Genomic DNA, 21,664 nt, shown 5'->3' with positions numbered 1-21,664 from the left:
TACTTCAATAATGGTGATTAAGTGATGAACATAAATTAATAGAGGGACACCAGTCACTCTTAACGATTATCCAGAAGAGTTGTACAATATATCAATTTCACATAACAGAGGAGCAATATTAATAAGAAGCGCAACAAAGTAATACATATCGCATGAATTCAATACGTTCCTAAATACTACGAGGATGTCATGGTCACGCTGGCAGTATTTATTGGGTAGTTAAAACGTATTGAGGTAATAAGATTGCTTATTTATGGATTTCATTAATAGTTACCAGTTGTAGCTGTAACAAACATTAAGTTCACATTATGGAATGGTTGAGTCTTTTCCGGCTTTCTACTTTATAGTAGATACTCCATGGATCAAATGCACTAAATCCCTTCCATCCATGCACTGTATTACTTATCGTGTATAATGACTAAGGGTTAACAGTAAACTCCATGTATCGCTCCACGTTTTGGAAGCATTAATTAACGTTCAACGATATATTTTAGTAGCATACCTGAATCCGGATGAGCAGCAAGACACTGTTGTCTCTGCAGATGCACTGCTCCACTTCTTGAAATGCTGACATATTTGAAACAAAACCCAGCAGCTGTCTTGTTGAAAAATCTACAGCTAAGTTCAAACGAGTTCCTATTTGGATTAGCATGTTTCTCAATGATGTATTTCTGTCTGAGGGGAGCTGCCAACGAACCATTCGTTGTTGTCCGCAGCTCGTACATTCGTATCCTGTCTTGAAGATGCTTCTCAGTTCTGGCACATGCTGGTTGTACATACACGACAGTTATTGCACCTTTACAAGGGAATATACTTTCCTTGCGGATATTTATGCTATAAGATTGACTCCATGTCACATTGAATACGTTGCTTCTGGTCACAACTGTCCCTGAGTTGAAAGTGGACTTAAGCACAGCTTGGTACGATCCATCAAGGTCAAACAAGTCACACTGGTATTGAATTGTCTGTGTACTCTTTGACAAGTTTGTGTAGTTAAAAGTATACTTAATCATTGAACTTTCCATTGGTAAAATAGCCACTGCTGAAGCACGTCTTTTGAAATATAATTCTATAAAAAAGGATTCGCGATGTATTTTGGGTTCACATGTTGCTCGTGATTGAATTCGCAACGGGACATTTTCTGTGAGTGCGAACCTTCGACGATCGGGAAGAAATAACTGAATCCTAGGCCATTCCACAATGAATGTGGTTTGTGCTAGCAAACGGCTGCCTACAAACATATACATTTGTAATGTGTAGGCTCCTGCATATTCTAGGACGCCACAACTGAGGATGAGTTTTCCTGTATGCGTGCCTGGTGGAATGTGTAGAGATGTAATCTCGTGTTCCTTCAGTCCTTCCTCGGAAAAGAGGATGGTGACGAATGCACTGGACATGGATATATTTTGTGGCACACTGTATCCTATTTCTAGATCCCCGGAGAAGGCAACATGCGTGGACGGCACTGTGAGCTGGTACACACCTCCTGAAAGAAACAAGCGATATAATCAGAGTGAGAATAATTAGTGATGGAATTTATACTATATAATTAATAACATCAACAATGAATTTTACTGGTTGAATATGCAGTCATAATCTTAATATTATTTTGATATTGAAATTTCCCTTTTGTTTAAACTCTCATGAGAAAATAGCTCCATATAATACCCCCATGTCCCTATTAATCAGCAACATGTGTTCCAAGAATGTGTGTTGTAGAAGATTCATACACACACCGTGACACTGTCTCACCACTTCCTTCCACGCGATTTGAAATGAACACACTAAGGCTACATGTCATGCTCGAATCTGAGGCATAAATTATGTAACTACTTAAAAACTCATGTAGGAAAAGGCTGTGTGTTATCGTCCGGGAAGTATGTGAAGCTTATATGTATTCGCATAGTTTCAGAACAAAATATGTTTGGTTTAGAATTGGGCAATATAGCTTACACCAACATGTGTGCATCTATTTGGCCCACAAAAGATCAATCCAGATGCATACTTACGAATGTTAGTTCTAAGCAGTAATACATACCGATACCTTTCTCATGACAATCTTAGATGTGATCTAAAGCATAACCCAGTGCAGTCAATAGCATATCTATCATAGAACCCCGTTCACTGTTTTCTTTGGGAACATTGCTTAAGCCTTTCAAGCTCTAAACGCTTCGGGTGAGATAGACCTAGCTATCGATTACCTGTCGATAGCTCCCTTTGATGTTTATCAGGTAAATAAGTCTATGATGAGAACATTACGTTAAGTAGGAGACCCACATATGACATACATTGTTTTGACCTAAAGTCATTTACTTACTGATAACAGTTAGGTGGCAGATTGTCTATGAAAATATTTACAACATTTGGTACAGGAAATCTGCATATAGATAACTGACTTGAATACCCATGTTAAATAATGGCAATATGTGAAATATGGGCAGATCTATGAATGTTTATGTGCGCATTCAAAACAGCCATAGTCAAAACTGTATTCGCCGATAGGGACTAAATTTGTTCTTTGAGACTTAATGTTCGCCTTTGTCAGAGGCTTAGATCAGTTGGTATGGCACTGAAGTCATAAAGAAATAATTATTACGAAGCCTCATATCCTGTGAAACGTTCAGATATCAAACAGCTGTCATTATCGTGATCCCGCGTACATGGCGAGAAATCCTCACTGAGACAAGTTTTATAGAGAGCAGAGCTTAATGAAGGACTGTGAAAGCCTCCATTTGCTACTGCTGCTTGGCTGGGTTGGTTATTGCAGCAGAATGCATGTGCGAGCCAGGCCATAGAAATATGCTAACATAAAAATTCTCTGAGTGCTCTCGGTGGACAAAGGGCCTATAAAGGCTTTGAAAAACAACAAAATTGATTCTTGATACTGTCCCTGAGGATTCTAGTTTCATTGATAGAAAGAGATTTTGCTTATAATGCCACATTGGATGTATTCAAGGGGAATGAGGTGTGGGTTATTCACACATGTTAGTACCAATATGGAGATTATTTCAGCAGCAATACCAGTAGTGTTTATATCCTCTCTGTGGGGGGTAGTAATTCCAAATGAAATTTAATTTGGTTTTACATTCATTTCACGATGGATAGGACATGATTTAAGATTTTCATTTGCTTGCTGCTTAAAATAATTATTACACGCACATGATGAGGGGGAAACAATATTGTAAATGTGAATGTCTTTAACAATGATAATACTAAATAGTACACTCCTACAAGAATACAGGGGAATTAATCAGAGAAAGTATACCTGGTGGATCCACTGTCACACATACACAACGCCACACGCCTCCCTGTAATGCTCTCTCGTTATTGTCATTTAGGAGCAAACTCGAGGAGTAGAGTCACGTAAGAAGTCCATTAGAGCATGAATACATGCGAATTAGCCTACCATTCAAGACGTGTAATCATGTAGCAAGGGCCATAAACATAGCAGTCCCGGCCATATCAAGTGTCTACTTGTAAGCCTACAAATATTTTAGTCAGTACGTTACGAATATTGAAATAATCACGTCACTGGCATTAGTGTTTGCATATAACATACAGGTTAATCTTCCTTCGTGATTGTAATCTTCAGGTCTTTACTTCAAAGTGTACAGAGAATAAAGTCAATATCGCTGTACCAAATTAAAGGGAGATAAGAGGTTATGGTAATACACGTTCAGCCTGTCCCGAGCCTCGAGACAAGCCGAACCAGGATCCGCCGTGATATGTCATTGTGATCCGTAGGACCTTTACTAGTACAGGCCCACAGTCCAGATATCACACACTGTTATCCAATCACCATAATTGTTTCCAACAAAACCAGGGGCGGTCGGGTAGCCTAGTGGTTAAAGCGTTGGCTCGTCACGCCGAAGACCCGGGTTCGATTCCCGACATGGGTACAATGTATGAAGCCCATTTCTGGTGTCCCCTTCCGTGATATTGCTGGAATATTGCTAAAAGCGGCGTAAAACCATACTCACTCACTCAACAAAACCATTTAGCTTGCTAAACTGTTGGGGGTAATTATAAGGTACTGTCAGTTACATTGGCTGAGAAAATTTATATATTCTAAAAGTTTCAACCACCTCTTCATGCTTGATGTGCAAAATGTTTACGGCAAAGTATATATGCATAAGCTTCTCCTTACCCTCGAGGCCTATGACAGTGTGGGTCAGCATGATATACACGTATACATACTTCACAGAATTATCGGACCATGTACACCCCCTTTCGATATCCAGTTTGTCACCAGTCATATGGATACATTATCACAACTCCGAATAGTTGTGTGAGGTAATCATGGGTATGAACAACGTTGTTGTTATAGGTGTCGCTATATTAGTGCAATAATCTTTGACGCGACGTTAAATCCCATTTCACCTCACCTCTTTTTATAGGGGTTAACAAGTTTCCGTCACGGCTTACATGGTAAATACATGAACAATTCCGTGTAGGATTAATCAAATATGACAATGAGCTATGCTCCTGTTTTAATTAATTACCAGCATATCTTAAATATAGTAACATGAATGATACTGCTGTCATACTTCTGTTTCTATTGATTTTGTAATGACGACAAAGACAGCCAAAAAAGACAGAAGAACGTGTGGCATATCGGAAACACATACAAACACCCGTTAAACCTAATTATTAATTAAGGCGCTTAAACTATGCTTCTGACAGTCCAGTGTCTTGGAATTGCAACAATGCGTAACTGTCAATATTTGATAAGCCAAGTAACATACGGCATGCGGAAAAACCACGGACTGTAAACATTGCTCTTACTGTTACATGAAAACAGAGCAATGTGTTATTCAAGAAAACCACCATGGTATGTGATGCTTTTCAAAGTGATTTCATTTATGCTTGAATAAATATTCAAAACAGGGCATTTTATGTTATAAATTATAGCTCATGTGCACCCGAGAGACACGAGTATGATTATCATTTTGAAAGAGATATGGAAACCCTATCGTGTATACAATGCTGTTTATACAGTTCGTGGATAGACAATCTACATTAAAACATGACGAATATTATCATTACACGTTTCTGAGAATTATACATATATTAGGTTTAAGGTATTTACTGCTTCTTGAAATATGTAAATATAACATTAGTGGTTCAAAAGAGTTATGTTACACGACCTGTCCTCAAACAATAACTCGAAACTGCACAACTCCGCATACAGGAACGCTACACATGAAATCTAGCCAAGGATGCTCGCCTGGTATATTATTTACAATATCTTTGCAAGGACCAGGAAAATGCACTGAAGTAGTCCGATGAAGAAAAGAGGTGTTAAGTCTTTATGCATTTATTTGAAGTTGCTCGACTTTAGGGGACAACTCTGCAACGTGCCCTGATATGGCTGTCCAGCATTACTGGGTATGGTAAATGAATATTTAACCCATCTATGCAACGTTCAGGCACGTATCGGAAACCACGCTGAGTGCCTTCAGTGTGAAATAAATGACACTGATGAACTTAATGACATATCATGCCTAAATGTCCATCCCAGAGAGAGAGAGAGAGAGAGAGAGAGAGAGAGAGAGAGAGAGAGAGAGAGAGAGACAGAAAGGGAGAGACAGAAAATGAGGGAGAGCGACACAGAGAGAGAGACAGAAAGAGAGGGACAGAGACAGAGAGAGAGAGGGAGAGAGAAACAGAGAAAAGAAGAGGGAGCGAGATGTCGGTCTTCGATAACTTCAGTGTTTCACCTTCATGCAAACACCAAACACCATACACCATTTGTATTTTACAAACTGATCATTGTATATCCCTTTCAAGGAATGTCCGTTATATTTACACGCAACACAATATGACCCGGTGGCGGTGGAAGGTATGTCTCTGTACCACACGTAGCTAATTATTCACCGAGCTTTGTAAACCATGAATCTCGTTTTGTCCTCTTTAAGTATTTATTTATGATGCATCATAAAGAAACACTTTCAGTTACTCGTCCTTACCTTTGATATGATGCCCTCTATTGAAACCGACCATTTACGTTTTCTGTAGTGTCATTGTAAACGGCTATAGAGGCATATCAGGGCTATCAATGATATTGCCATTTTGTCGAATCGATGTTATTGAACATTCCAGGCAGCTGTTACGATCAAAGGATTGAGTAATGCAGAGATCATGTACACTGAATTATATCGTCGTGTGATAGGAGATATAAAATCTAAAGAACAGATTGGTCTTTATCACGCCATGCATAAGATTAAATCGAAATAAAATAAACCGCCAGTGTCGTTGACCAAGGTTGAGTAACACTTGCTACTTCAAAGTGGTTGCCACTATTTTACATTAAGTATCAGATGCAATCTTATCTCCGTGTTAAATGCATACTCTTTTTCTCCTTCAATTTAATAAAACACAGATTAAATCACCTCTAGCTTTGGTGTCAGGCTGGATGGCAGTTACCAAGAATCCACCTGTGTTGTGGTACTGTAATGTGCTATTTACGTTGGGAAAACACACAGAACATACAGTCGGTCAGCAAATGGATATAGCTCTCTTAGTTCACGAAGTTAAACCATTTGGTCCATATAGCAGTTTGATAATCCTTCTTCGTGGCATATCTGTCCCCGATCGAGCTGTGTCACAGTTACGCTTTATCCTCAACATTTTTGGGGTAAATGAGTTCAGTTATGTTGCAATTTCTTCTTGTACATTAACCATCAGTGTTAAACATTCCTTGAAGTGTAGTGACGGTGGCACAGCTGACATCTTAATGGCACAGTTAGAATAGTTTCCTGGTGCCTGAATGTCACACTTAGAAATCCTATTTTTGTAACGTCAATTCATTGCAATTGTGACAATGTTTATTATATGAAGCCCATGACAATCACTTTTGCACAAATAATTGGAAACATATGGAATTTATTGAGCATATGAACACTCCTAATGCACGGCATGGGTCACAAAAAAAGCAGATTCAGAACTCGAAAAGAGTATCATCAATCTCAATGGTAAGGAAGGGGACAAACTTTCTAAATTACAACTGCTTATTCCTCTATCTAGCCCATGTGGAAATGACATTCACTGAGATCAAGGATGGATCGAAAGTATTCCTCTAGATGGCACACTTAATTTCCAATGAGTGCTTCGTGGCACTCGTAACAAAAACATACATTTCTATCCTTGTTTTTAGTGTGGTGTTCCATTACACTGCTAGCTGGACACAGTAACAAGCATTAATCGATGTTTTGAAGAGGTTTCTTCATCGGTGTTCAATTCTCCGTCTCGCCTAGCGTTGTCGCGTTGTGGTAATCCAACTTATTACTTCACTGGCCTCGTAACCTGAACTTTGACGCATGGGCGGAAAGGCTAATCTCGATATTTACCTGTTGTGACAATACAAGCACTGCTAGATCTGACATTAACACATTGCGTACTGTTTGTACGGTAATTCATCCTTGGCAAACATACGAATTGCAATTTGGCTGGGCGATCTCAACGTGAAACAGAAGTTATTAAGCAAACCATGTAAACACCAACTACTCTGGATGCTATCGAATGTCACTTGGACCGAGTAAGATCAATGCAGTGAGGGGATTCTAGACTGAGTGTTTAGTGGGACACTTAGCATGGCCTCTGTGGACATAATGATCACCTGTTGTGATAAGAGGATCGAATTCCTGTGTAGAGAGCCTCACAGACCCTAGGTCAATTATACAGCAGTCAGGACATGAAATGATTGCATTTTGAGATCATAATACGTCGCTGTGTATAATGATCAAAGGTAGTATAGGCCATTATAATCTATGATTTGATATTAATGTAAACGATCAACAATATAATACCCCAAGTGTCTGACTCTTGGAATGCTAGATTGGAATCTAGAAAATATAACAATAACTGTGTGAGCTTACGTCTTGTTCAGCACAAATTACGTAAATTGATGAATATCGAGTCTGGAGAGTCGTCAACAGCGTGAACAATTATCTCTGTCGTCGGATATTAACAATTATTACGTATAAATGTCAAAGTTGATCTTCTCCGGGATCACATAATTAAAGTGACAACACGATCCCCATCATAGACAGAGAATGAATGTTGTTTAACGCCGGTATGAGCAACATTACGGCGGCTTGCAAACAACCGAGTCTGAACCAGGCAAACCAGTGACGAGTGACATCTGTGGTATGTCGAAACGCAATCAGCCGTGCTCCTTGGTCTGACTACTCGAGCCTAATTTTAGTTGGCCTTAATTACAGGCATGATGTTTAGAAATGTCCTCCACGTCTATATCATAGAACCTTTTCAAAGCCTTAATAAGGCCTTGAACGTTGTCACCCTGATAAAACAACAGTCGTACGAAAGCGAATCCTCGATAGTACCTCAACAATTAATAAATGTAGAAACTAAGGGCTGCAGCTGCTGTAATATTGCTCGGCATAAAAGGGAAATACCTCAACCCTCTTGTCATACAGTCTTGTGGACAGAGCTTTATCACTGACTCTTTATGCAGATATCTAATTGTTAAACAGACGATGCGGTTTCACTGGTCTCTTTTATTTCTAGGTCAGGTGGGCAAATCAATGGAAGGGAATTGACTATTTAACCATTATTGAACGATATCAGATCATCGATGCACATTAAATTTGTTATTACCCTCTTGAATAAATTACGGTGTTTTGATTTTGCCAATCCGAGAAGCAATTCGAGTCGAACGAATGAAGAAATATACCAGGAAGGATACCGCGGTGATGCCTACTTCTTGCCAAAGTGGCCTAGCTATCCCCAAATTTCACACAGAGGTTATCTAAGAGGAAGTCCAACATTTCACATATTGTTTTCTCAGTAAATACCAAATGATAGTTACTTTAATTTCTGTCCTCGGCCTTTGAAGATAGACATGTAACTACATCCATGGTCACCATGTTCAGTGACAAATGGCCCATGGATCAATTAATTATTTTTCTTAAGTTTGTCGTGTGGGCTAGCGGTGTACAAATGTTTTTTGACATGACTGATTCTTTTCTGAGATTGCAAAATTTAAGTAAATCCTTTGAGATTTTGAGAATCCACATGGTAATAATTCCACTTGTTTCAAATACTTTCTGTGAATAAAAAGTCTTTCCTTGGCTGTGTTAAGGATTATAAAACACTGTGGCCGGCCTTAAGTGTTGACAACATTTCAGCGTATTACAACTCACTATACTAACCATGATTAAACGTCGAATTTAGACTTCTTGAAGTCATTTAGAGACAAATCAATAGCATTTTGGCCATATTCCTCCTTGACCCCGGAATTCAAGCTGTCCCTGGGGCCTGCACTTCTTAGACTTAACAGGTTTGACTACTGTCATCAGCAACATGGACAAGATGGTCCGGCAATGACACTCGCCCTCGGCTACAGCACCAGCTTCAATGAAGATGATCAACGCCGACAAATTGATATTGTAAGGTTGTCGTGCTACAATAGACGTCAGATTTATCGGGATATTGAATCATGGGTCATACATAGTTCAATCAGAAGATAACGGTTCTTTGACACGGGAACAGCTGAGTTACTGAGATGGAATGTTGGAGCCACTGATAAACCCTTATCTGTAAAGCACAACCGAACATGAAAAAGGATGGCGGATAATACGATAGAGGACGTCATCATCCATCATAGGTCCACGAAGAGTCCATGAACACATGTTCCAATATCACTACTATAACTCAAATCATTATTTGAAATGTGCACGTTTCATATTATACACTATTTTGTTATGACCGACCATATTTCTATTTGCAACAAAGCTAACAGAATACATGTGTGTTTGAGTTCTAATTTTACGTTTGAACTGTTTACTGAAAAATTAAAACTGGTGAAAAAAGTTGTATATTCACACTGTGTGTTCCGGACATGTATTGTAAATTATCACATCAGAAAACGCGCGGCTGCTCCTAAATCTATAGGCATACCTTAACTAAACAATATACTAACTGTCGTGGTCCCGGGTTCCATGGCTTTGCAATTCAATAATGCACAGAAGTAAACATAAGCATGAAAAAGTAAGCATGGTGATATTCAAACAGCCGAGTCGTTCATAATGGGGCGTGCACACCACCCAGACACTTATTCCATTCAGCGTTTTCAATCAAGGTGTTTAGAATAACATATTTGAGCTAGAAGGACAACGATGTAGCCTCAGAAAAAAGTAACACATCCAGTTGTTCAAGTGGTGACAGAGCTGATTACACGCACCGAGAGACACACAGACAGATGTCTTGACTCATGTTAAAATACTCTTCACATAAGCACATACCACAGCCCCACATATACAGGTCATGTATATTCAGCTCCCTGTGTGCACTGTCATGACGTCCTTCACATATTCAAATACCGAAAGCGCTGAGTTGTTTGTCAGATATATAATGTGCATTTTTTCAAATGATGACAACTGCCAAACATTTACGACTTAATGGTATTGTGTAGGCTCAAAGAATAGAAACAGCATGAAACATTTTATCAAATATTTTATTGAAATAATTATGAATAAGTTATGGGTATATCCGTTACGGTCACGTGAATTAAAGAATATATAAATTATTTGCGTGACACTTTTATCTCTATTTTATGCATCGGCGTTCTGTAACCAAGGTTTTGATTTGAATGAATTCACAATACACATAACTACTACGATCCATGTGCTAACACTTTGTAATAATGCGTAGATTGTTGGATTAGGCAACGCGGATATCTATGCCATCAACATTATCACCCCGCCCAACATGCCATCACCTTGTCGCAAAGGTAGACGTGGTACATCCATAGATTAATGGCCATCGCGCTACAAACATAATCTCACAGATCGTAACTCTTACTGGTGTCACGATGACTAATCAATGATGTATATCTCACAGCTACTACTAATTTCCAAGGTGATTATTATCTGCGAACATCTGCCTTGACCTATTGTAATGTTCTTGACCTCACACCCTTACACGATACAAGTAATGCCCATCTCTGACCCCCCGCTAATATCCCCGGGGTAACTTCCCTCTTACCAAGCCAATTATACCCTACCAAGCAGCGAGAAAGCAAAGTTGCGTAACCTGAACGTTTAATGTCTAATCAGGGGAGATAATTATAACACGAATCACTCAGAACGAGGCGAGAGGTGACATAAGTGAGGTCAACACGCGTGGCATACATTTGTCTATCAGTGCTGGAAAATGAATAATAATCAGTTAGTGTTTGTATTCTAAATGGAAGTCAAATATCGTCAACTTGGCACACTATTATTCCCTAATACCAACTCTGTCTCCAAATAGATTTTGCATTTCCATACAAATGCCGATAACACGAATATGTCATGTAGTTTTGAAGGGACAGTAGATACATTTTTTTTATAATTGTTTGGATATCGGATGGATTTGTAATGGAAAACATAAACCAAGTAATCTGAACTGACATTTCTAGCCCATCCAAATATCATTAGGCGTATTCTGTAATATATCCGACAAACATGAGGCATATACCGACATTTCGCCAGCGAAGCTTTGACACTCACACCCAATGAAGGAGCATTGTGTTCTCATGTTTTATGCATGTTTTGTTCAATCTTGTATCTAGTTTCAGGTTTCCCTGCATTATAAAACGTGACATAAAAAGTGTTTGCAACGTCTGTGTATCTGTGTGACCCACATCCATGTACCAGATAGTTGCACAGCTGACGGTATTTTACGAACGACAGCCTTAAACTCAACGAGAAGCTTGTTAAGTAGACCATGGCAGAAGTAATAAAATATAATCCCTTTTGGGGTTTACTCAGACTGAATAAAAAGGACATCAAGGTTAGTTTGGAATGAGGTTGTGTTGTGTTGTGTTTTGTAAGAGGCTGTTCGGGCTGAGACTGCGTTTGTATACTTGTATGCCAACCTGTGGGTCTTGTAAAGTATTGAACTGGGGGTCGGAGAATGGGAATCTTTGATGGGGTTCCATTAAAACATTCCTTGGTAAATTCAAATCTGGATGAGACTTCGTATGATACAGTATTTGGGGTCATAGCGTCCAGATGCTATGTATATTGGAGCAGTACATTCCTATGAATATTAGAAAATCACATACAGGAATAACAGAAACAGTTTACTTATATTAACATGGGTTTACCATTATGTTTCAAACCAATTTCTTACAGATATTACACATGGAAGTGGACAAAAACTTCTGATTGCTTTTTATCAAATTACTAATTTGAAACAAGAGGTTCATGAAATATCGAGGTCTTAGTAATCATACGTATATCTCGTATCGTGGAAATATCCAGGAACCAGTTGGTGGAAATATCCAGTAACCAGTTGGTGGAACTAGAGAGAAAACTCTACTTGAAGCATACTATGAGGTATAAACACTGTACAACTGTGTCGTTATGTTACCCTTGGCTATAACTGAATTTACCCAAACTCTAAAGTTGTACACGTATTTGTGTAGATGATATGTATGTATCTCAATATCTTCAATCCTCTATCATCTAAAACTAAAACAATCTTCAACCTGTCACGCCATGTTACCTTGCAGTTGAACCCAGTTGGTGGTATATTTGACATATCTGTGATCCATTACAATCCAACAGTGTAAGTATCAGTACAAGACACCCATAGGGAAATGTGCCTGACACATCTTAAGTCAATATCCATGACCAAATACAACGGTAGGACGCGATTGTCTGGGCGTCTTTCTCCCCTTAATCCCAGCTCCGGGATACCAATGTCCCACTATTATCACCCTAGCGTTAAAACCACAGGTAGTATGCACAGGTAGTCCATGCCTGATTCAATACCTCGGGGAATGAAAGACTAGTGGGGGTTAAGGACCAAAAGGGGAGCTTGTGGGGCTGTGGCTTGGAATGATAAATCTTGAAATGTTTGATATCGAATATATGTGGTTTTGTGAAAAGTGGTGATGTATATTTGTATGTCAAATAAGGCTTGTCTTCACTAGAAAGCATTTTCGAACCCGTATGAAGGCACCAAAGCTATATTTACCACCTATTTTTTGTAACAAATATCTCTTGGTTGTGCTGACTCGATCTAGCATTCATACACGTCACTGACAGATTACAGGGCACACCCCGTGCTCTGTAATCCATCAGTGATTAACTCTGTTGGCAAGAATATACAATCAATCATGATTCTCCTCTACCATTGCAGTTACTCATTAAGAGGTTTTCTATAGATGAATGCATTATACACTATTAAACGAGAAATACAAAATATTAGCGCGGGTATTTCTAAATGTGTAATGCTAAAAATGTAAGAGTGTGTAGTGTTTATATTTCATAGACTTGTTCCATGATCATAGGAATATTGAAGATAGGCGTGAAACTGACTTTTCGTATACCTGAACGTACTTCCTCCTATACATGAACGTATTTCCTCCTATACATGAACGTACTTCCACCTATACATGAACGTACTTCCACCTATACATGAACGTACTTCCACCTATACATGAACGTACTTCCACCTATACATGAACGTACTTCCTCTATACATGAACTTATTTCCTCATATACATGAACGTACTTCCTCCTATACATGAACTTACTTCCTCTATACATGAACGTACTTCCTCCTATACATGAACGTACTTCCTTCTATACATGAACGTACTTCCACCTATACATGAATTCGAACGTACTTCCACCTATACATGAATTCGAACTTACTTCCTCTATACATGAACGTACTTCCTCTTATACATGAACGTACTTCCTCCTATACATTAACGTACTTCCTTCTATACATGAACGTACGTCCACCTATACATGAACTTACTTCCTCTATACATGAACGTACGTGTATTTGTCGTCTCGTGTACCATTGCAGTATGGTATTACATTTACTCGGAGAAAGTGCATGGCCACTCGTGCAATAATTTAACCTTATAATAAACGATATAAGTGGTGTAAATGTCTTGATTTATGTTATGTTTTTTTATTGTTACTTGATATTACTGGGTTGAAAGAATGATGTCATGCATTACGCCTAAACAAAGCCTGAACAGTGACTCCAACCTTGGGTGTTCACACTCCACAGCATATTCAAAACAGTTTCACTTATGTTCATACAATTTCAGTCATATCCACATACGGTCATTTCATTCTGAAGTCTACATTTGTATGTGTATGTGACAGTAATATAGATATATATTCTGATTAACAACTAATTATTCAAGTAAAATATTCTCCACTACCACATCTGGTACACACGTTGACATATATCTAATTAAAACCTCTCGGATTCCTAGCATATGTTCTCCTTTGTTGTTATGTATATAACTGTAACATGTGTTTCATCGTCAACCGATAGCCTTAGTTGAATGTCAGAACAATGCTGCGCACTACGTGTACCACCATCATGTATGTTTTATGTTTTATGTTTTTCGTTTTTCGTGTTTGTCTACATATACCATACAAAAGGTTAATGGAGTTTTACAATATCATTTTTAAACTGTTGTACTGACATATTGTCCAAATGTCAACACTATAAAAAGTGACAAAAATAAAAACGAAGCAAAACAGGTGTATTTTTACATTACCGTTAACCAATTGCATACGCTTGAGTTTGAGGTCAATTTAATATGAGCCATCTAAAAAGTTAAAAGTTGTCCAGTCAGCAAGTATCAAGTTGAAACACAATACGTCATGAAATAACATTTGACCGATAAAGCGCAAGTGGCCTTGCTGCTCGTTCTATGAGAAAAACGTTATTGTTTTACTGTCAAACAAAATCTTGATTTATGTTCTCACGTGATATTTAAATCAACCCTTTACTCTTGAAATAATCTAAGATCACATGATGACTACAACTGGAGCATGTGCAATTGACAAGCTATTAACTAACACTGGCTTTATAACACGCCTGGTACCAGAGTGTACATTGCGCTCTTGACATGGATATTATGCAGTTAGACAACAAGCAGCTATCATTCAGTCATATGTTGTTTGAACAAAGCATGGAGTTACAGTGTCGTTCAGTGCATTGACAGGCCCAATCGTGAAATATGACATGTGCCGAGATCACACATTTTGTAATAACACGAATGAAGGGATCGATTTAGGTGATAATAACTGTGTTGATCAAACACATATTTCTTACATCGATGAGCGAAACAGCTGGTGTCCTTAGCTGAAGTTACACAGAAGGCACGATTGTACTTGCATGCGTATTGCACGGACGAAACGAGCGTCTTATTAGTTACACTACATGTAACGTATATCCTCGATGATTTAATCGATCACACGGTAAAGCAGTTCTTGTGTAACCGAGATATCATCGATATATATCAATGATATATTAGATTACTGCACCATGTACATCTATCATTAGATCTGCCATTTTACATATTGAAAAAGGTTCAAACATATAACGTTTTTTTACGACAACCGTTCTTGCCAGTGTATGTTTGTATCTGCACGTAAAACAAACACCAATATTAACTACACAATACCCAGAATGTACTTTTAGGGGTTCTAAAAGATGATATTACGTCATACTGTTGTATTGTTGAGAATAAAACTTTGTGATGTCATCCATTATTCATGACGTCACAAATTGATAACGTAACGTCATTGGGAAACAGATTGACATTTCAAGCATTTTCTTTACGATCGCTATAAAATTACATTAACTTTTGAAATAGCGTGCAGGCAACCCGGCACCTTACATTCACTAGGGGATACATACATAATTCCCTGTAGCGCAAGCAGTGTTTAACCATAACTATAAAATGGTGTGTTTATACTGTCAACAGATACGAAGATCGAAATCACTACTTTTACCTCCTGAAGGCCTATTCAGTAGTACCTCCTATACATTCCTTCTGATAATCAAATCTTATAATCATAATGTGAAGATAAGCAAACATCTATCCAATTCCGACTCTAATTGCCGATGGGAAAGGGCAGAATTATATATATATAACGTAGACAATATTTACAGATGGTAATATTTAGCTAATGCAACACACAGAGTACTTGTTCAGCTCTGTTACAGACGTTGTGGCGCACTGGGGTCAATTATACGATGAGTCCCATGTTTCGGCCTATTGCCACAAATAATGATAACGAATGTGTCTTGTTTGACAATGCCAACCCCGCTGTCAGGCTGTGATAAATCATGACATTGTACCATGGGAGGGCGAGAGGAAACACCCCAGTCACAGCTGTAAATAATAAACTCTACACGAAACAAAAAAATATCAAACACTGGGAACCTCTGTGAAGGGATTAGACGAGCTTAATAGAAGAAAATCTAAAAGCCAAACATGGCTACATATGTCGATTTACCAGGTATAACATGAATGTTCACGATTCCTCTCGCAGACAACGGTAACTATGAGAGGCTTCAGGACAACTAGGTGCAAAGTTAAGAGTCAAGACTAAATATTATTAAATAATTAATGCCTAGTGTCCTATGTCTTTAATATAAAATATGTAATTTTAGACACATGTCTGTATCTAAGGTGTCAAGTCATCTAATTTAGAGATACTTTTCTCTATAATAACACATAATAAATTTTAATATGCGATCATCTGCTTTGTGGAGGCAGCATGAACTTCACGGGTAAAAGTAAATATCACAAGCGTAATATCTTGTGTTCGGGCCATCTAAGACACCAAGGTAATGATGCAGTTAATCGGTGTATGGACTCCGGCTTATCGCTAATACGACGGATTTACACGCAGCTGCCGGCTAATCAAAGATCCCATATAATGCTGGTCAAAATTGCCAAATTCCATCGTTTCACCCTTTACACGAGTGCAAATTAAATCATAATTTTCGTTTGTAAATGGTAGAACCGTACATGTAAATGCATACTTCACAATGGACTTTCAACAACAAAGCCTTGTTGCGTAGTGTGTTTAAAAGCTGTTAGGTTCAGGTCAACAAAGAGGCATGGGAAAATAATAGTAACCATTCAACTATCCAAAACTTGTAGCTAGGAATTTAGCTGAAATTTGACTCTGTGCTGGTGATTAACGTGTGTCGCTCGGGTTAGCAAACATCACTTCGTGTCCCGGACGCCTTGTTTGCTGCGGACTGACGGTTCTAACTGTGAAGACAGTATTGTAAATTTATCTGTTCAATATTACTTCTATGGCGATCCGCGTTGTTCAATTCAACACATATCACCCTGTCATAAGTTTTACAACTCGCTTGCAGTGAGAATGCGTGGAGACGCGTTAATGTTGAGCTGATTTCAAAGGTGCGTGGATTTGGGGGATCTCCGTGAGGTCAGCAGTGTTAGATGCGAACTAAAACTTTTGGAGATATTGTTTGCATAACGGTCTCTATTTCCTCCTAGCATCGACAAGCAGGACACAACGATTTGAAAGAGCACCCCCCTCCCGTCACCACCACCACCACCACCACCACAACCTTCCCGACCCCACTTGTATGGACGCAGCCAGACTTCCATTGCAATCATTTAATTATAAACTCATAGTTTTACGTAGTTATATAATATTACTTGGTTCAACTTACAAACACTTTCATAACAGACTACACTTATAATTGTATCTTTTCAATTTCCTTCGATCTCTGACACAAACAATTATCATCTGACGTTATATTTTAACTCAATTTTTGAAAACAGATTATGATACAACATTATTTAATACTTAGTAGTGCTTAAATGATCAAGTCTCGTAATATCTTTCGCGTCAAAGATTTTAAAAAATCGATAGTGTGTGTGACTCAGAAGGCAACACAATGTACAAAGCGGCACATAACATCTGCACAGCTGTACATAAAGCAACAAAGAAAGTCCCAGACAAAGTTTACAGGAACACGAAAAGTGATTTTGAATCTGGAAGGGTGTACTACAGCCAAGAGGTGTATATGATTGATGCGACAATTACTTGTCTACAGAGAAGGGGGACACAAATATGTTCAAACTTACCGGCAACACGAGCAGACGACAGGATCAGCAGCAGCCCAGCAAGGTATTCCCAGCTTTTCGGGACACATTTCTGCATTATGGACGGACTGTCGTACGCACGAACTCATGTGCGGTGAGAGGAGGGTATCCACATTCCTTGTCGCTCACTTTCCTTCAAAACTTTACCTGGAAATAATCGCAAAGAGGCACAACTGTTTACTTCGTCAGCCATGTTTGCGTACACACAATGTACATTTCAACCTGTCCGTCACATGTTATAACCAATCAGAGCGCTCGCCTCGCCTTGACGTCTCGATTCTAGGTCAAGGGTGACACGCTCCTCAATGAGGTGTTACGTCCGCGCAGCAAGTTACCTTGAAATAAATGCAGACCCTTTTTTCTTGCATCAGACTTCTCCGAGGACTATTGTGAAGTTTAGCGTCTTTAGTTAACTTGTTGATTGCGGGTCACGTTGACACGGACAATTTATCACTGCGCGGAGCCACAATCTTCACCTAAACTACATTTTAAGAGATTTATGACCCGACAGAGTCTCTCAACTTTCCCCTGTGTTCTTAAGGGGTGTAAAACTTAACTACATTACAATTTTTATGGCTTGTTCTTGAAGTGGTTCATTGGGTTTTGTTCAAGCAAAAGACTTCACATAAATGTTAACACTATTGTAATACCTGTTCTAGTATTCGTTTCAATCAATAGTACTACAAATACCATGCAGCAATCGTCTTTTATTATCTTCTGCCTACAAAAAACGGTAAACTAAGGTGAAAGGTGAAGGTGTATTTAACATGTATAAATATATCACAATAATTCTTACATTTCAAAAGTATACACGAAATTGTATTGCTCTAAATTACCAGACGATTTATTTTACACACATTGAATATGAAATATATATATTCTTCTTATCAGTGTCAATTATTGAAAGACCAGTCTAAGATAAGTGAATTACTTATTTACCGGCGAACTAAATATAGAAACTTGCATTTTCGCACATTAAGGTAATAGTTCGACATGAAGTGCTCTTGCACTTACCAAAGAGTAACACTTTGTTTTATCAAGTAGCTCTTGTTTATTTGTTTATTTGATTTAATGGATTTACAGCAGTTGCAGGGTTAAACTCACGTAAGATCACGATGATTTTCTTAATATATATATCGACTGTATCAAAGAAAAGGTCAACAAATGAGCCTTTATATGTTTATAAAAAAGAAAATTACTAGTTAGTGTTCAAATTTGCTTTCGACAAAATATTTATGCATTAATTCATCAAACAATTTCAACAAAGAGCCCACATTGACAAAACCCGATCAAGTTGACAATACATGTTCATTAATCTGGATTGGAAGTAACACGATCAAGATATGCTGCATGCAGTGTTGTCACTAGAGCATCACAATAACATCACCGATGGACACTGTCGTAAATGCACAACGTCAACGGCAGAGAATAACCAGTCTCGATTACCTGCCGAAACAGATTCTACTGGGCGTAAAAGGCAAGTTTGTGGTTGACATTATATGAACGAATCAGTGAAAACCAGTAATGACAACAGGTGTTCGCGAAAAGGGTAAGCTTGTGCTGCTCTAACAGTAGCATCCGGGTTTTGTTCCTGATGGGTTAAAAGGTTTAATAACACAACAATCGTCTAGGTAACAACCCCAGGACACGCTGATATACATGTTTCAACAATGGCGTTGATGTAGTGCATTCCTGCGAAACCGTTACTATCACAATCTGTCACAGGGAATATGCGCATCATCATAAATAACGCTGCATGAAGCAGCGAGAGGCATAAGTCCAACTAATGTACCGACCCACCTGCTACCCAGGACTAAAGCGTCTTCGGACAAAGTGCTGAAGATCGATTTTGGCTTAGTTGAAGTTGCGCAGTAAGGACTAGTGAGTAACCTTTAGATGATATTATATAGGAGTATTTGACGCAGACATTTATCACTGAATACAAAGAAAGGACATGGAATACATGTCACATATCATTTTGGATATATTTTAATTATTGTGGTTATTGTTTATGACGAATGGCAGCACATTGTTGGGATGTGCGCCGCCTAAATCAATGCCTCTGTTTTCGCGAGGCGGTATTTCATGCCCGGATGGCGTACTTTCGCGAGTTGAGTGGCTTGGAAACTCGTAAAGTGTGCCCACAAAGAGCATCTCATTAAGAGTCCGATAATACAGCTTTCAGGATACATGGGCACAGCAAGTGATCAAATGCGAAGTCTTATTGGAAAACTATTGTATATCTTGTGTCGTTACATATATTAATCTGACTCCAGGCTGTGAAAGTGTTTTTTTTATATACTGAATCGCAAAAGAAACGTCACTCCAAGTAACATTGCATGAAAAGTTGTCATTTAAATATCTGGGTATTTTTTGGCAAAGTGTCTAAAGTTTAACATTACCTTGTCCTGAAATATGAAATTTGATGATAAAAAAACAATGCAGATGACAATAAAACCGATCGCCCAAACGCCTCACGGCAACGGCCATGGTAACCCGATGCACGTGAGTTCCGTGCAAATTGAAATGGACATGCGTTCCCGCATTTCTTGCCCTATAAAAATCCACCCAGATCGGATAACATTCATTCGTTATTGAAGTGCTACCAAGATTAACAAGAAATCTGCGACTCCAAGCCCTTGGACGATTGCAAGCTGGGCAAACCGCCGGGCAGTAGCCAATGCATTTCAAGTCCACGTAAGGACCATATACAGGCTCCAGCAACATTACAGATGACCGACCACGTAGTGGAAGACCAAGGGTCACCACCAGATCGTCAGATTGTGTGACAGCATCTTCAAGATCGGAAACTGCTCTTCAGACCATGGGGACACACCAGCGACATATTAGTGCGGACACCGTGGTGTCGACGATTGACGAGCAGACACCTCCACTGTCACAGGCCACACCGAGGACCCATTCTGACACCACGTCATCGACGGGACCATCTTCTGTGGGGCACACAGCACCAGCACTGGCACCACCAGCAGTGGAGAAGAGTCCTCTTCTCAGACGAGAGCCGTTACTGTATCTCAACAGCAGATGGCAGAGAGGGAGAGTCTGGCGTCGTCGTTTGGAACGTTATTCGGATACTTGTGTGTTGCGAGAGACTCGTGGGGTGGTCCGAGCATCATGGTGTGGGGTGGAATTGGTTTTGCACAGAGGGTCGGTCCTGTGGTCTTCCAGAGTATCGGTCCAGCTCGGTGCATTGATCAAGTCTTGAAACCACACGCCATACCTCATTTGGCACGTCGTCGCAACCACGAGTTTCAGCATGATATCTTTTTAATATGTCTCAAAGTATGTTTGCAGTGTTTGTGTGTGTGTGCGTGCGTGCGTGCGTGCGTGCGTGCGTGTGTGTGTGTGTGTGTGTGTGTGTGAGAGAGAGATTAGAGTAATAATTAACTTTTAAAAATGCCATACAATTGTAGCAAACAGTAAAAAAAAACCATGCAGATTTTGAATTTGAATCCCACATCCTCGGACTGCCATTGTTCCGAGCCTTATCCACCCTAAAACTGCAATACAAATTTGGTGTTGATAATTCCTTACCCAATAAAGTAAAGATTAAAGCTGTCACATTAAGGAATATAATACATAATCCATAAACATGCACAATACAACATGCAGGTGACTGGAAGCATGCACTGTCGCCTATAGACAAGCTACAATCAATACTTGTACGATGCAGTTTCATTAGGTCTAATGGTGCTCATCCTCAACTGCACGCCTACTGCA

The 21,664-nt window shown here is 39.0% G+C and overlaps 1 protein-coding gene across 3 annotated transcripts in view; it reads right to left on the bottom strand.

Annotated features, from left to right (window-relative positions):
• Positions 1-21,664, bottom strand: part of LOC139450395 (uncharacterized) — a 60,296-nt gene that overhangs the window by 6,098 nt on the left and 32,534 nt on the right. For 2 of the 3 annotated variants that reach the window (XM_071232086.1, XM_071232088.1), the window contains exons 2-3: positions 17,909-18,073; positions 503-1,486 (exon numbers count right to left, since the gene is read on the bottom strand). In XM_071232086.1, coding sequence (XP_071088187.1) covers positions 503-1,486; positions 17,909-17,984 — 1,060 coding nt within the window. In that variant the 5' untranslated portion in view covers positions 17,985-18,073. Of the gene's footprint in view, positions 1-502; positions 1,487-17,908; positions 18,121-21,664 lie in introns of those variants that run through there. The other variant, XM_071232087.1, reaches the window with a different exon arrangement.

The sequence above is a fragment of the Haliotis cracherodii genome, unplaced genomic scaffold, assembly GCF_022045235.1.
Source record: "Haliotis cracherodii isolate W230 unplaced genomic scaffold, xgHalCrac1.p SCAF_8, whole genome shotgun sequence".
NCBI classification, from domain to species: Eukaryota; Metazoa; Mollusca; class Gastropoda; order Lepetellida; family Haliotidae; genus Haliotis; species Haliotis cracherodii.
Note: the sequence above shows the minus strand (reverse complement) of the source record. Positions and strands in the feature narration are given on the sequence as shown.